This window comes from Trachemys scripta, chromosome 7, assembly GCF_013100865.1.
Source record: "Trachemys scripta elegans isolate TJP31775 chromosome 7, CAS_Tse_1.0, whole genome shotgun sequence".
In the NCBI taxonomy this organism is placed as follows: Eukaryota; Metazoa; Chordata; order Testudines; family Emydidae; genus Trachemys; species Trachemys scripta.
In genome coordinates this window covers 58,279,567-58,294,473 of record NC_048304.1, presented here as the reverse complement: position 1 = coordinate 58,294,473, position 14,907 = coordinate 58,279,567, and the positions used below count along the sequence as shown (strand labels likewise).

At 48.1% G+C, this 14,907-nt stretch overlaps 1 protein-coding gene across 1 annotated transcript; it reads left to right on the top strand.

Moving 5' to 3' along the window:
• The first annotated feature begins 13,311 nt into the window (after positions 1–13,311).
• ELOB (elongin B) lies at positions 13,312–13,877 on the top strand. Its single transcript, XM_034777620.1, has one exon. The coding sequence runs from the start codon at positions 13,378–13,380 to the stop codon at positions 13,741–13,743; it is 366 nt and encodes a 121-aa protein (XP_034633511.1). The 5' UTR covers positions 13,312–13,377; the 3' UTR covers positions 13,744–13,877.
• The last annotated feature ends 1,030 nt before the right edge of the window (positions 13,878–14,907 follow it).

The window sequence follows — 14,907 nt, the reverse complement described above, 5'->3', positions numbered from 1 at the left end:
GCAGAGCTGGGTGGCATAGGATTAGATAGCTGCAATCATTGGTATTTCTCATATGACTTCTCCTCCTCAAACCAACTAAGTTCCAATATTCCTTTGGCTGGATGGACTTTCTTTAAAATCTGTTTCTTTACTAAGTGAGAATGTGTGTACAGACTTGTATGTTCCTGGCCTCAAAACAAGCGCTATAGTTTGAAATGGACGAGTACAACTAAATAAGCAGATGTAAAAATGTATCACTGTTTCCAGGTCCAGTTGCATTACACTGTGACGGTGTATTTAGAGTTGCATGGATGAACAAAGCACAAGTGTTGTAATTATTGACTGAAATGATGCTGTAATTTGATTCTAAAGACTGGTTGGCACCAGCCTATTTTTCACTATTGCTATATACATTGTTACATTTCATCTTTAGTATATTGTCTACATGGGGTATTTTTCATAAAGACTTTCATGGAGTTGGTTTGTTTTTGAACTTTGTACCAAACCAGATTATACCACGAGATGCTACACATATATTTAAGGCTGTAGAAAAAGTGAGATAGCATCTTTTTCCCGTAGGTTGGACTTAAAAGTGTGGGCTTGCTCCTGCTTTCTAATACACAATACGTATCCTGGCAAATCTGTTTTGCTTGTGTGCACCTGTACAGAGGACCTGGTTTCATAGGATATGGGAATAGTGTTCGAAGGACTCTTTGCTGCTTTGTTTCTACCATTCTTCCACTACATCCTTGCATATACTGAAGGAAACATCAAATGAGGGAGATACCACAAAGTATCTAATCTATCTATCTATCTGGTTTGTCTAATGCCTGCCAACATAATATCTAAGCCAGGGTTCTCAACCTTTTTCTTTCTGAGGCCCCCCCCCAACATGCTATAAAAACTACACAACCCACTTGTGCCACAATAACTGGTTTTCTGCATATAAAATTGGTCTGGTGTTAGGTGGTAGCAAGCAGGGCAATTGCTTGGGTCCCCATGCCACCGGGACCCCTGAAAAGCTACATTGCTCAGGTTTCAGCTGCAGCCCCAGGTGGCAGGGCTCAGGGCTCCGGAATTCAGCCCCATGCAGTGGGGGTTTGGCTTTCTGCCCTGGGCCACAGCAAGTCTAATGCTGGCCCTGCTTGGCGGCCCACCCAAAACCTGCTCTTGGCCCCCCAGTGGGCTCCAGACCCTTGGAGGAGAACCACTGATCTAAGCGACTCCCAAGTAAATTAGGTTTGCATACCTAGATCCCTAGTAAACTTCATGGATTCTTCTACATGACTGTTTATTAACTGCTTAGAAGGAAAAGAGCTTGATGCTTGTGTCTTTATTTAACCCCAGATTTCATCAGAGATGATGTTACCGTAAATGATCTTTGATTAAATCTCAGTCACAAATCTGTATGTAACAAGAGAAGTCACAGCACAGCATATGTGAAAAGGGGGACACAAGTCTGTAATTCCTGAAACCACGCTGATTCGCTGCTTTCCTCTAAAGGAGTGGTGCTGGGTCTGCTCAACTTGCAAGAGAGCTGCTGAATGAGAAGACCACTTCAAAGCAGTCTTAACCAACTCCGGCAAAGACATTGCAGGGTTCCTGAGGATCGCTCTTCCACACCACGCGCATAGAGCAGCTCTTCCTATGGAACAGGGCAATGCAGTTCTCTCGGTCGTAGTTGGTGGGTCTGAAAACTCTGTCAGTGAGGAAGACGAAGATGAGATCAGAATGCGAGATATAGGTCAGGGGAAAAAAAATCATATTTACTGGGCCAAATTCATCCCTGATACAACTCCAGTGACTTCAGGGGAAGTAACTTCAGGGATTAATTTAGCCCATAGTACTTGCTGGTGGTATTGACTGTTGCTATGGCAACACAGCACTCTGCTCTCCAGTCTTAGCAGGTGAGTTAAAAAATGAACTGATTTTTTTTCAATATTTTTTCGCTCAAATGTAATTCTCTGTAGTAGCTTTGCTAGGAATTAAACCTGTAGAGCCACATTCACCCCGGACCTGGTGCAGGGCCAGACTGGAAACAGCCTCTGCCTGCCATGTTCAGAGATTGCCAGGGAGTAGTTCAGCTCTGAGGTCTTTGGGCCACTGCAGGGACAGGGAGCCACCAGCACATAAGAACTACCCCGACATGCCCCCTCCTGCCCTTGCTAACCCCCTGCCCTCTCCAGTGGGTGGAAGGTTGGGGGAATTATCTGTGAGGGGGGTCCTCACTTACAGCTGGGGAGGAAATGGTTTTCCCATCCAGTGACTATTTTCCAGAGTTCTAAATTTTTCCTGTCTAGAATCGGGACAAAAAGTCAAAATCCCAAAAATATTTGTGCATCAAAACCCCCATTTTTCCCAATTTTGGGTCAATCCAAACATTTTGTTTCAATCATTTGGAAATGTCTTGTTTTGATGCCAATCTTTTTGTCTTTTAACCTTCTTTTCAGTCTTGTTAGCTTAAATTTTTAAAGGTGATTTGAACCGGGCAACTGGATTTTTTTGTTTCTAAATGGCAAAGAGCAATGTTTCAAGAGTTTGGAAACTTTTATTCTCGACCTTGTTTTGAATTGGGAAATTTGTCAAACTCAACCCTGTTTTGCAAACAGTTTTGGTTGCACTGAATCGGCATTTTTCAGCCACAAAACAATTTGTTGAAAAATTCTCAACCAGCTGTGACCTTGGTCAGTATTCCAACCACCCACAGGACCTCTGATAGCATCACCAGCCCAGGACATAATCATGATTTAAATTCTGGAGGGCAGGGACTCACAATGGGATCGAGAACATGGGTTCTCAACCTAGGGGCCATAACCACCCTGCCCTTCCTATATTGTGGGGCACAGAGTCTCGGCTACATACTGGCTAGATAAGAAGGTGTTCTGGGTATACGGAAAAGATTGAGAAGAACTGATCTAGAACAATTGGGGCTGAGAGATGCATACAGACAGAACCTTGTGCAGTGCCCCATAGACTGCAAGGGTCCACACTAAATATCTATGCTTTATTGCATGTTTAGGGCTCCAGAACTGGAGTGATGAGTCATGCATCTCCAGAAACGAGACGAGCTGCCATAGAGAGGGAGGGCGAAAAATCCGGGGGAAAGGGGATCCGAGATCCTGCCGGTGGCAAAGTCAAGAGGAGGGATAGGAGGAGTAATAGGGAAAAGCTCTGAGCTGTGTGTTTGCAAGTTTGTGGCTGTGGTTTTTTTCAAAGAAGCCTGGATACAAAGAAGATTGTCCTGCTTTGTCAGTGGTAGAGCTGGATGAAAACCCGGAGACAGGATTTTGCTCCAATTTTGTTGAAATGTCAATGCAAATTTTCACTGAAATTTCCAAATTTGGAAAATTTCAACCCTCCCTTAGGCTTGGTACAAAAGTAGCCCTAGTCTGCTTGGACTTACAGGCTGCAGCAGATCATTGCTCGCGGCTGACATTCACATCTGAAACAATCCTTGGTCTTCCACACTACACCGAATTGATACAGCTTTCTGTTTTCAACACAGCCTGGATACACACAACAAAAACAATGCCCGGTAGATCAATGCTGACATTTAGAGGTAAAATACAGCATTTGGGTTGGGTGCTGTCAGTTAAAGCTCTGATTACTTGGATGGAATTCCACCAGGGATGAATATGGGCCGTGTTCTGTGATGGGATGCAATGCCATTGCTCCTGCTGCGGCTAGGATGTGGACTAGCAGGGTGAAATGTTATCTGCTGCACACCCATCTTTAGCAGAGAAATGCTATTCAAAACACGTCATGAGGCTGAGAAATGCTTTAGTTTATGGCTAGTACTACTTTGAGCATCGTTCTGCTACTATTGATACTCACCTCATAGGGCTAGATGGTGACTTGGACTGCACATCTGAACTGTGCTGCACAGTCCTAGGCATATAGGGATAAGCAGGCCTGGCCCCATACCCCTGTGCCCTCCAAGCAGCTGGGTGGGGGATGGACAAATTATTGGCTCTGGGGTGTCATCATTTACTGCTGTAAGACAGAATCAAATCACTACCCCCCTCCCCTTCCCAGAGCAAAGGAGAAGCAGGGTGGGAATTGGCCTTGGAGGGGTTTCTCCAAGTCACAGCACCTCCCTTGGCCACTGTGGGAGTAGTGGAGATTATGCATCCCCCCCTTGCTCAGAGCTGTGCCCCAAAGCACAATCTAGCCCATAGTGATTTTCAAGTTCTTAAAGCACTTTAAAGACTTTGGATGAGATACTGGCCCCATTGCAGTCAATGGGAGTTTTGCTATTGACTTGAGTAAGGCTAGGATTTTACCCATCGGGTAACAGTGGAAAAGCACCTATGTGTGGTAGGCACATAGGCTCCGATGCTTAAAGGTATTTAGGCACCTCTCATCAACGGGAGTTTGGTGCCTACTTATTTTGAGAATCTGGGTCTTAAGTCCTACGGCAACTTAATGGGACTTGGACACCTAAGACACTTCACTGTTTTGAAAATCTAATGAATCCTTACAGCAACCCTTGGAAGTAGGTAATACCATGCCCATTTTACAGATGGGGAAACTGAGGCACAGAGCAGTTAAAAGACTCACTCAAGCTATCGCAGCAAGTCAGTAGCAGAGCTAGGAGTAGAAACCAGGTCTCCTGCCACCAAGCCCCCCCCCTGCTCTAACTACTAGGCCATCCCCCCCTCCTGACACAATAAAGCAGGCAAGTAGTTCTTCCATTCTGGTTTCCATGTTTGACAATGAGTAATAATAGAAACAGTGAGGCCAGGACAGAGAGGTGCCAGCTTTTTAGCATCACTTCCTCTTTCTCCCATGTGATATGCTATTTGTTTAGGCAACAACCTCATATCCGAGTCCATAGAGAACTCTGCCGTGCCTTTCAGTTTGGGTGTATGTAGCTAGCTAGCTGTCTGGCTGGAGACACTCTTATATGACATAGCATCTAACTGCCTATGTATCTTCATCACACTGCAACTGACAGCACAATCCCCACATTTCTAAGCAAGTGCTCCTTTCAATCCAGTAAATGGAAGTCCTGAGCATGAGTGGAGAATTTGCCATTCTTACCGTATTTGTTTGGGGGTCTCATGTAACACTGGGCAGTGCACAGGGACCCCAAGGTGAGAAGGACGAGGAAGAGGAACAACAGGAACTTCTGGAAGAGAAAGGGAAACTCACTGCAAACTTGGCTGGTTTTTCAATGGTAACATTGACCAATTCATTCACACAGATTTAAGGAGGACAAATCTCATTATTCACAAATAAAGAGGAGACTTGCTTCCAAGCACGCAGCCTACAGTTACACAGTCAGGTACCACCAGCCACTGACTTACCATGGCGTAGGCAAGCTTCATGGGACACCGGCCGGTTTGCTGTGAGAAGCGGTGCATATTTATAGTCCATGCAGAAACAATGGTTGCTCAAGGGTAAGCAATGAAAACATGAGCCTCCTGCTGAGGCCAAATCATGCCAATGGCCGCTCTAACCTGTCCCAATCACTGATCAGAAGGTCTGGCTTCGAGAGGTGTCTTTGGACGTGAACTTGAAGGCAAGTGTTACCCATTCACAAATACAGCAGGGGCTCAATTCTGAGCTCCGTTACAGTGGTGTAAATCTGGGGTAACGCCAATGGCTACAACAGAATTACTCTGCAGTGACCCCGGTGTAACCAACAGAACCTGTTCCTGCACAGCTATGCTCCCAGCCCTGGCCAGCCATCAAGAAACAGAGGGGGGAAAGCACATATTAAGCAAGGTGGTTTATTATTGTTCTGTTGACCTGTCACAGTGAGAGCTCCACCGACCAGCATAGGGAACAGGGTATTCATGCGGTGCAGCAGCGTGGAGAGACCTCTGTTCTATGACGGATTTATTGATTACACCTCTCAGCTCTTTTATATATGGCGCTTCGGTGGGGTTGTCTCTGAAAGGCCAGACACTGCCAGGGCCCGGAAAGGTGGCGCCTGGTACTGCTAGGTCACTGATTCAAAGCCAGGCTAGGTTGAGAGCGGCTGACAATTGTTACCAGTTGATGGCTGTGAGATGAGCCAGTGAGTCTCAGTTTAGCCCCTCATAGACAGGGGACTACCTCAGTAGAAACAGCTGACACAATTCGGGTGACCACCCATCCCTAAATGGGTGGGACAGTCCCAAAATGTACAATTTCAAGTCCCAGTCCCTGCCTGAGTGACTCCGGAACACCATTTGTCTTGGATTCCCTCTGGTGCTGCTCCGCACCTACCTGAGACTCAGGGGTGGCACCAGCCTCTTCCCAGTGGGGGGTGGGGGAGGTGCTGAGGTGGGCCTTAGTCCCCCCATGCCATGAGGTTCTGCCCCCTGCTCCTCCTCTCCCCCCTGAAGCCCTGCCCCTGGCAAGGCCAGAAACCAAACCTGAGCAGTAGGAGCCACCCAGGGAGCCTGGGCTGCTGTGGGGAGCCCCAGAGTCCCAGACTCTCCACCTGCCCTGGGCAGTGCACCCTGGGGGGCAGGGACACAGGCCCGGAGCTGCTCTTGGGCATCCCAGTACCCCACCCAGGGTAGGTGGAGGGCCCAGAGATTCCGACAGCAGCCTGGGCTCCTTGGGCGGCTCTTACCATGGCCCGGGTCTGGCTTCCAGCCTGGCCAGGGGGCGGGGCCTCGGGGAAGAGGAGGAGCAGGGGGTGTGGCCACAGAGGGGGCAGAGCTCCTGCATGTGCCCTGTTTTGCATTTTGAAAAGGTGCTCACCCTGGGCCACCCGGGGAGGGGGGACAAGCGGGGCAATTCGCCCCGGGCCCCACAGGGGCCCCCACGAGAATATAGTATTCTATAGTAGTGCAACTTTCTGGGGCCCCCAAAATTGCTTTGCCCCAGACCCCTGAATCCTCTGGGTGGCCCTGTGCTCACCTTAGTCACAATGGGCTCTCTTCCTGCCAATCACAGCAGAGAGGTGGAGCCCAAATTCCCAACTCTCTCCCATAGAGCTGGTCATTCCAGAAGAAGTTGGCAGGACCGTTGTACCGGCTGTGGGATAAAGGAAGGCTTTCACTCTGAAGGGTGAGCTCTCTGCTAGCTGCCCCCGACGTACACTCATGTTGAACATTTAACCCCAGTCATTTTTGTTTACTCCCCTGAAATGAGGTGACCCCAGTTCCTTTTAGACACCTCCCACCTGCATGGGACAGCCCACGGCAGCCATGCTCCAGAAGCTGTGCTGGCTACTCATCACTGTCTGGTAGGGTTGCCAATTTGGTAATATTTAAAAACTGGACACTCCAGCAGGAGTGCTGGAACCTCCCCGACCCGCCTCTTCCCCCCAAGGCCTAACCCTGCCCTGCCTATTCCCCCCAAAGCCCCACCCCTGCCCTGCCTCTTCCCCTGAGGCCCTGCCCCCCATCCACTCCTCTTCCCTCCTCCCCCCATCACTTGCTGCTTTTCCCCACCCACCCCAGGTCAGGAGGGACTTGCCTGTGGAACCGGGTCCTGGAGCTGCAGCTGCCCAACGAAGGTAGGAGGCGGCCCCGGCTGAGTAGGGGCTGGTGCAGGTGATGACCCAGCACCTTCCTGCCTCCCCCACCTGCAGTAACCAGACTTTGGATGTCTGGTCAGATGTCCTGTTCCCTATGCCAGTAGATCTGACCGGACACTGTCAGGTCCCCTTTTCAACAGGACATTCCGGTCAAAATCCGGGCATCTGGCCAGTCTAGTCTCTGGGTGGAGTTTAAGGTATTGGTTGTAACCTAGAGCCTGGCTGTGGGATCACTGCTCTCCCCAGGCCATACTGCCACAGCTGTGGTCAGCAGCGGTGCATGAGCCGGATCCACCTCATTATAAAAGAGAAGGGGCAGCTGGCAAGGTATCCGCTGGGAGGGTTCCCAATTCTGGAACATAGAATCATAGAATATCAGGGTTGGAAGGGACCTCAGGAGGTCATCTAGTCCAACCCCCTGCTCAAAGCAGGACCAATCCCCATATGTTCCCCACCCCTGGATTTGAAATAGCCTGGATCTGATGGCTTTCTGGGCGCACTGCAGAAGACACTTGTGCAAGAAGGGGGTTGGAGAGCGCCGAGGTGGTGATTCCCAGACAATGAAGGGGTGCAAAGGAGTTTTGTAGGTGGCTGGCTGACTGAGCTTCTTCTGAACTGATCATCTGAATGCTGCTGGGATAGATAGTGTATTGATAATGGTGTGTCAGCCTAGAGCCTTGGCTAGACATCTTTTTATTCATTTTTAAATAGAAATAAATATTCAGCACTATGTTTATGACATTATCGCCTAAAGGCCAACCAGGGACAGGGCCTCACTGTGCGAGGCACTAGCACCTAGCTCTTACATGGTGCTTTTCACCCATAGCTCTCAAAGAACTCAATATCATTACCTTCATTTTGCACATGGGGAAACTGAGGCACAGGGCTGTGACATGACTTTCCCACAGTCACTCAGCAGGCCAGAGGCCTAGAACCCATGTCTGCTGAGTCCATAGGGCTCTAGCTAGTCCTTTCCCCAAGGACCTTGCAGGTTAAATAGACAAGACAGGCAAAAGGGGCAGTAGGCAGAGTGATCAGCATATTAGTGCCACCATTTGGGGCAAAGTTGGAGGGTTTGGGGGGATTTTTGTTTGTTTGCTTTTGTTTTTTAGCTTCTTTGGGTGGAGGTTAGCTCGGAGGAGATTAGCTGAAGACAAGGGAAAGGAGCGGGGGGGGGAGAGAGTGAGGGGGCAGGGCAGGGGAGCAGGGAGGGCACTCAGCACAGGGGAGAGGGACAGCAATGGAGTATTTGTGGCTGCCAGGGTCGGTCAGCTTGCTGGACTGGGGCTTTGGTGCAATGCATTGTCCATGGTACTCAATAGCTCAAGGCAGAATGACCTGCCCTCCTCCCATCAGCCTGCGTTGCCCAGCAGGCCTGGAGGCTTTGATTGAGACACCTGAACTCATTAGAGCCCATATGACTGACAAGAGATTAGGCCAACCTGCGGTTCAGGGGAGAGGTGAAAGAGCTGTGGTGGAGGTAAGACTTTAGATAAAACCAGTTACTGGGGGTGGGTGTATATCTGCTGGTGGATCTGGAGCAGAGAGGAGGATAGAATTGTGGTAGGAGTTAGTGGTGAGTGGAGCTTTTGTAAGTCTGTCAGGAGGTGGGTAGGATTAAAGCAGGAAACTCTAGTTCCTCTATGTTATTTGTCTTTTTATTCTTGCAGTGTGTGGTGAGGCTAGCAGCTCTTTAGCATGCTGGTGTTTTGTGGCTTGTTCCCTGTGCTTGGCTTTGTTCTGAGAAATAGCTCTTCTGAAGGTCATTGTTAATTCTTGCCTCTTCTCTAAAAACTGTAGAGGGACAACATCAGTTCAACTTGGTGCAAATATTGTGGTGTGTGTGTGTGTTTTCAAATCAAGCTCTCTATAGAGCCAGATGCTTGGTGAAATGTCTTTACAAACTGTTCTTGAAATGTTCCAATGCAAACAGTCCTCTTTAAATTAAACCTTTCCTGCAGTGTTTCACACCCTGGTGTTACAGCACTAAGAAACTGGTTACTTATAGACTCTATTACTTAAATGGAGAGAAATGCAGATGGTGACCAAAAGTAATGCTAGTGAAGGAGTTGTTAAGCTCTCTGAGACAGTGGCTCACAAAACAACTCTGCCTGAAGTTGTCATCCTTTAAAATATAAAAGCTTGGATAGTTTTTTCTTTTGGATTGTGATCCTCTGTGTCTGGGAGCTGGTGTAAGTGAAGGTTCCTTTGACTAACTTCTCCTTTCCAGGTAGCTTCTAGCTCTTGTCAAAACTTGTGGTGCTGTCAGTCACCAAGACCTGGGAGTTATGCTAGGTAGTGGCTGTAATTAAGAGTAACTCTTTTGATCTAAAACTAGCTTTTGGCATGGTAGGCTTAAGCGTGATGTGTTAAATACCCTAGCTAGAAGAGTTAATTGTACCTCATTATCATGATATCTGAGTACCCCAATCTTCACTGCCAGCACTCTTGTGAGGTAGGGCAGAGGTGAAGGCTCACTCCTCAAAGGCCCTGAGGCGTTGACATCCTTTTAGGCATCTAGAAAATCACAGGAACAACACTGTGATCCACCAGTCCTGAATTAGGCACCTTGGCTCTAATACAGTCTCTGGGGAGAGAGAGACGCCTTAGACTGTGAGCCACCAAAGCAGCATGCTAGGTGGGGCACAGGCTGCCTAAGGTAGGCACTGGGAGGTGCTGATGAGGGATCTGTCCTAAATTCTGCCCCTCTCCTGGAGCTAATCTGCTCTGTAGGGAGGCATCTGGGGCAACTCGCTCTGCGTAGGGAATGGGAACTCACCCTTTGGGCTTAGGCACCTCCAGCATTTCCTGTGGGACTAAATTAGGAGCCTGCCTGGCCCCACACAAAACAGCAGCAGGAGGTGGTGGTGGTGCTCCCTTATAAAGCTTATTCCAGTGCCCAGAGCACTCACCTGGGGTGTGGGAGACCCAGGTTCAATTCTTCCCCTACAGTGGGCATTCTTGCCCTGTGTAGACAAGCCCCTAAATATACCTCCACAGGACTGTTTGTTAGCTGACGCATGATCAAGCCACTGTGATCAAGAAACAAGTCAAAACAGGATGCCCTGTGGCACCAGTGTAAATACACTGCACCTTCTTCCCCTGGGGTGCATGAGTGAGCTGGCAATGCACCCTTTGTAGTGCTCATGGTTAATGGAACATGGCTTGAGTTAAAATTTGTCTCCACCAACAACTCCTCCTGACACAGCTTGCCTAGCTGCTCTCTGCTGCCAAACTGGCTGTCATGTGATGGCCAAGCAACTTAAAGCTGTTTCTCCTTTTATTTGTGACATCCCCACCTGCCTGCTGCTCCTCTTGTGCTTGCTGGATGTGTAGTATTGGAATGGCTCCTAATGAATCTCTCTAGATGAACCTTGATGTAAGCTGCCTGCTGCTTAGTTCTAACAAGCCTGCTAGATGGGGGTGTGAGGGCTAATAGTGGCATTTCTTCAGGTCTGGCTCTAGTTTTCCCCTTACACAGCTACTGTATTTATCAGTGGAGCTGGTAAAACAAATTTTAAAATAGCATAAATTAAAATGCTCCTCTTTCCAGCCGGAGGATTAATACTCAAATAGGCACAAACTTTGCAAAATTTTTCATTTATGGCTTCCAGGGAGGTGAAGTAGAGAGATGGCTGGTGCTATGCATCCATCTCTTAACCGATGGAGCTTTGTACCTGATCTTCCTTAGACCCCAAACTCCCAAGATTTCAATGGCAGTTAGATTCCTAAATATCTCTTGAGGATCTGGGGCCATGACACCAGAGATGAACTCAAGCCGTAGAACTCTGATGCTGGTCTCTAAGGAAATGTCTAGGCTTCAAGCTGGGGGTGCAGTTCCCAGCTCAAGACGGCTACATGACTTTGAGCAGCTTGCTACCACCTGCCCTTAGTCTGGGACTTGGGTCTGCTCCCTGGCTCCACAGGCAACACAAGCACACCCCTCTAGGCCTATGCAGGCTGCACTGTTAATCTACAGGTTAGTGATGGGCACACCCCAACCTCTGAGTGTCTGGTACCTGGTATAGACCCCAGTGGACACTTGTGGCATACACAGATTCACTGCTTCCAAAGAAACCGTTCATTGCAGCTTATCATTGCCACCTCAGATCACTACTCCACTTAACACGCAGCACTGAGATATGCTTGTAGTGAAATCAAGTATGTTTATTTAGCAAAGCAAGTAGAAGTATTAGAAACAAATGGTTACATATCACACAATCCTAAAATATTCTAGAGCAATTTAGTTGGTTAATTAATAATACTCTGGGTAGAGTATCACTCACCCAAAAGCCTTACCATGCTTTACAGACGGGCTCGCTGGGACCCTCCTTTCATGAGACAGACATGCTGTCTGTTTGCCTCCCAGGTATAGGATTCAGTGTGTCTTTTTGCACTCCAGGATATACCAGACCAATCCTTCCGCTTCATTCATAAACAGGACACACCCACCCCTGCTGTTTATTTCTTCTTGTAGATACCATCTCATGGGCTCTGCACTCAATTCACCCCAGCTCTGTATACAGACACCCTCACAGTGTGAAGTGTAAAATACACAAATAGCCAGACATGGAGATAGGTGTCTATTATCCCCTGCCTGGAAGAGATTTCTCCAAGGTATGTCCCCTCTGGTGACTTGCTTTAACTCCAAGACCTTAAGAACACTATTTGCAGAATAGTTTTACAACTCTTAGCTATTATCCAAAAATACATTTCGCAATGATTGACAACCAGCAGGCTGCTGGCTCTTGATAGAAACCTCCCATGTCACCCTTTTGGTGAATGACTATGCAGATATCTGACCCAGGGATCCCTGTAAAACAGGATGCACCCCCCTCTGCCAACTGGTACTAAGGAGTGACAGGCATATCCATGTTATCTCTGATCAAGCCAGTGCACTAAAAACTGAGTGTAGGTGTGGCAGCATGAGCGGCACAAGGGGCTAGCCATGTAGAGTGTGGCTAAGTACTTATGGTGGCTAGCCCCTGCTGCAGTGGCTCGATGTTATTTTTAGCACATTAGCTCGAGTAGCATGACTCAAGTATGGCACCTTGAGCTGGGAATTATGCTCTAAGTATAGACATACCCTGACATTCTGAAGTCGTGTGTGTGTTTCAGCTCTGAATAGCACCTCACTTTGCTGGTCTGTAAATGCAGACTTGGTCTGCTAGTTGCTTGTCACTTGACGTGGTACTCCTTGATTTCAAACTCTTAGCACACTATTTTAATAGTAAGTACAATTGTAGGACTCCGCTCTTTGCCTAAAATGCATGAATAAGATCTGACCTGGCACAGAAATGGTTCTGCCAGGTCTAAGCAGAAGCTGGAGGAGGATGGGAGGGGAACTCTAATTCTGTAGCTGACTTTTGTCACTGACTGTCTCTGTCCATTTCTAGACCATTCATACAAGGGAGCCTAGGTCCAACACTCAATCTGTCCAGGGCTGAATGTGGGAGGCCTGACATGAAGGATAGATGAGCAACTATTCACTCAGAAAACATAAAAGGCAATTGGATTTTTGCCTCTAGGGTGAATTTTTTGTTTTGCTGTCTTAGCATCATGAGCATCTTACATAGTTTGCATAAGTGAAAGGGCACCAAATTTCGATAGAATGCATGGGACTCTGGGACTGAAATGAGCAACACCGGAGAGTAATGAACAGAACATGCCTTGGAAACCTCATCTGCCTATGAGTAAATGACTCTGTTGCTTTATAACTATAGTGAGTCTGTCTGGCAGAACAGGAGTGAAGCCATTCATTGGCTGTGATGGGCAGATCTCTTCCTGGTCTCCTCAAATGATCTCTTCCAGTGACATGACTCTGTTCTCTCATTTCAGTTGTGAGTCTCATATCTTCAACACACAAGGCCGTGGTGCCCCTTGACACCAGAAGACCATCGGGAGCCCCTGTAGCAGCAATGGACGTCTTCTTGATGATCCGTCGCCACAAAATGACCATCTTTGCTGATGCCAAGGAGACGACCACCGTGCAGGAGCTGAAGAAGATTGTGGAGGGCATCCTGAAGAGGCCTCCGGAGGAGCAGCAGCTATACAAGGATGACTGGTTGCTGGAGGATGGTGACAGGACCTTGATAGAATGTGGGTTAAGCAGTCAGACCTCCCGTCCCCAGGCGCCAGCCATGGTGGGCTTGGCCTTATTCAGAGCCAGCGAGGGCTCCTTTGAGCCATTGCGCATCGACCCCTTCTCCAGCACCCCCGAGCTGCCTGATGTCTTGAAGCCTCAAGATTCTGGTAGCAGCTCTGGCGAGCAGCCTATGCAGTGAAACCAGGGTCCACTGCTCTATCACATAGATGTAGTGCTGATCATGCACCAGTCACAGCTGTGTGCTCATTTCACTTGCAGCACTTGAAAACATTATGACTTGACTAATAAAGCTTTGCTGTTTATCTTCCCTGGGGTGCCAACATCTTCTTTTTCAGTCTCTAGAGAGCTAATTGACAATGATTGTTTGCTGGCTTCCTTGCGTCTTAACTTTTGTGCAGAGGTGGTGGGGTGTGACAGTCTATGCAGCAAACTCTCAAACCTCCTTGTCCAGCCCAATGTCCGTAGACTTAACCTCAACATTTACTTCTTCCAAGAACAGTGACATGAACAAACTACAGGCAACCGGCGTGGCCAGCTTTCCTATGGAGTCTGGTTATATTTGGTGTCTTTTCCTAAAGCCCCAACTTCTGGAATCATGTGACTACATCAGACTCTTGGCTTGCATTGTTTGTCTTCTAGACTTCAAACTGTGGAAAGAAGCCTGAAAAAAGGTTAACCCGGATGGCTGAAATAGTAGGCAAACTGCCACCAAACCTCATGATTGGCTTGAAAATAATCTCCTGACATTCTGGAAGCTGTCTCAGGACTCATGGAACATCCAGGTGGCAATATTGTGCCAGTACAATGTATGTGGCAACAAATAACTCATCACTCTAAAGGTCAGCTCCTAATTGAGAGGGAACTGTTTGACAGAATTATTCAACAATTGAAGAGGGAGCAGCCAGCATGTTAATTAACAGGGGATGTTAAACTAAGAGGATAGGAAAAACAATCCACATGCACTCACCCACCGTAGAGATGAGCCTCTGACAGAAGTGCAGCTATTCTAGCTTGGTGTTGATCTTGGGGGAACAAGAAAATACTGGCATTAAATGAGAGAGCTAGAGATGACAGATGTAATGTGGCAGCAGAAGGGTCAGTATCAGGGCTGCTCAGTGGGGGGAGGGAGGGAAGCAAGTGGGGCAATTTGCCCCAGGCCCCGCAGGGGCCCCCACGAGAATATAGTATTCTATAGTATTGCAACTCTTTTGTATGGAAGGGGCCCCTGAAATTGCTTTGCCCCAGGCCCCCTGAATCCTCTGGGCAGCCCTGGCCCGTACAGCTGGGGGCTGCAGAGGCATCGCATGGCATGACTGAGTAAGAGCATCTCCTAAATGGCTCA

What these genes read in the sequence shown, in the direction of transcription:
- ELOB (XM_034777620.1), top strand. Translation starts at nt 13,378, where the DNA reads ATGGACGTCTTCTTGATGATCCGTCGCCACAAAATGACCATCTTTGCT.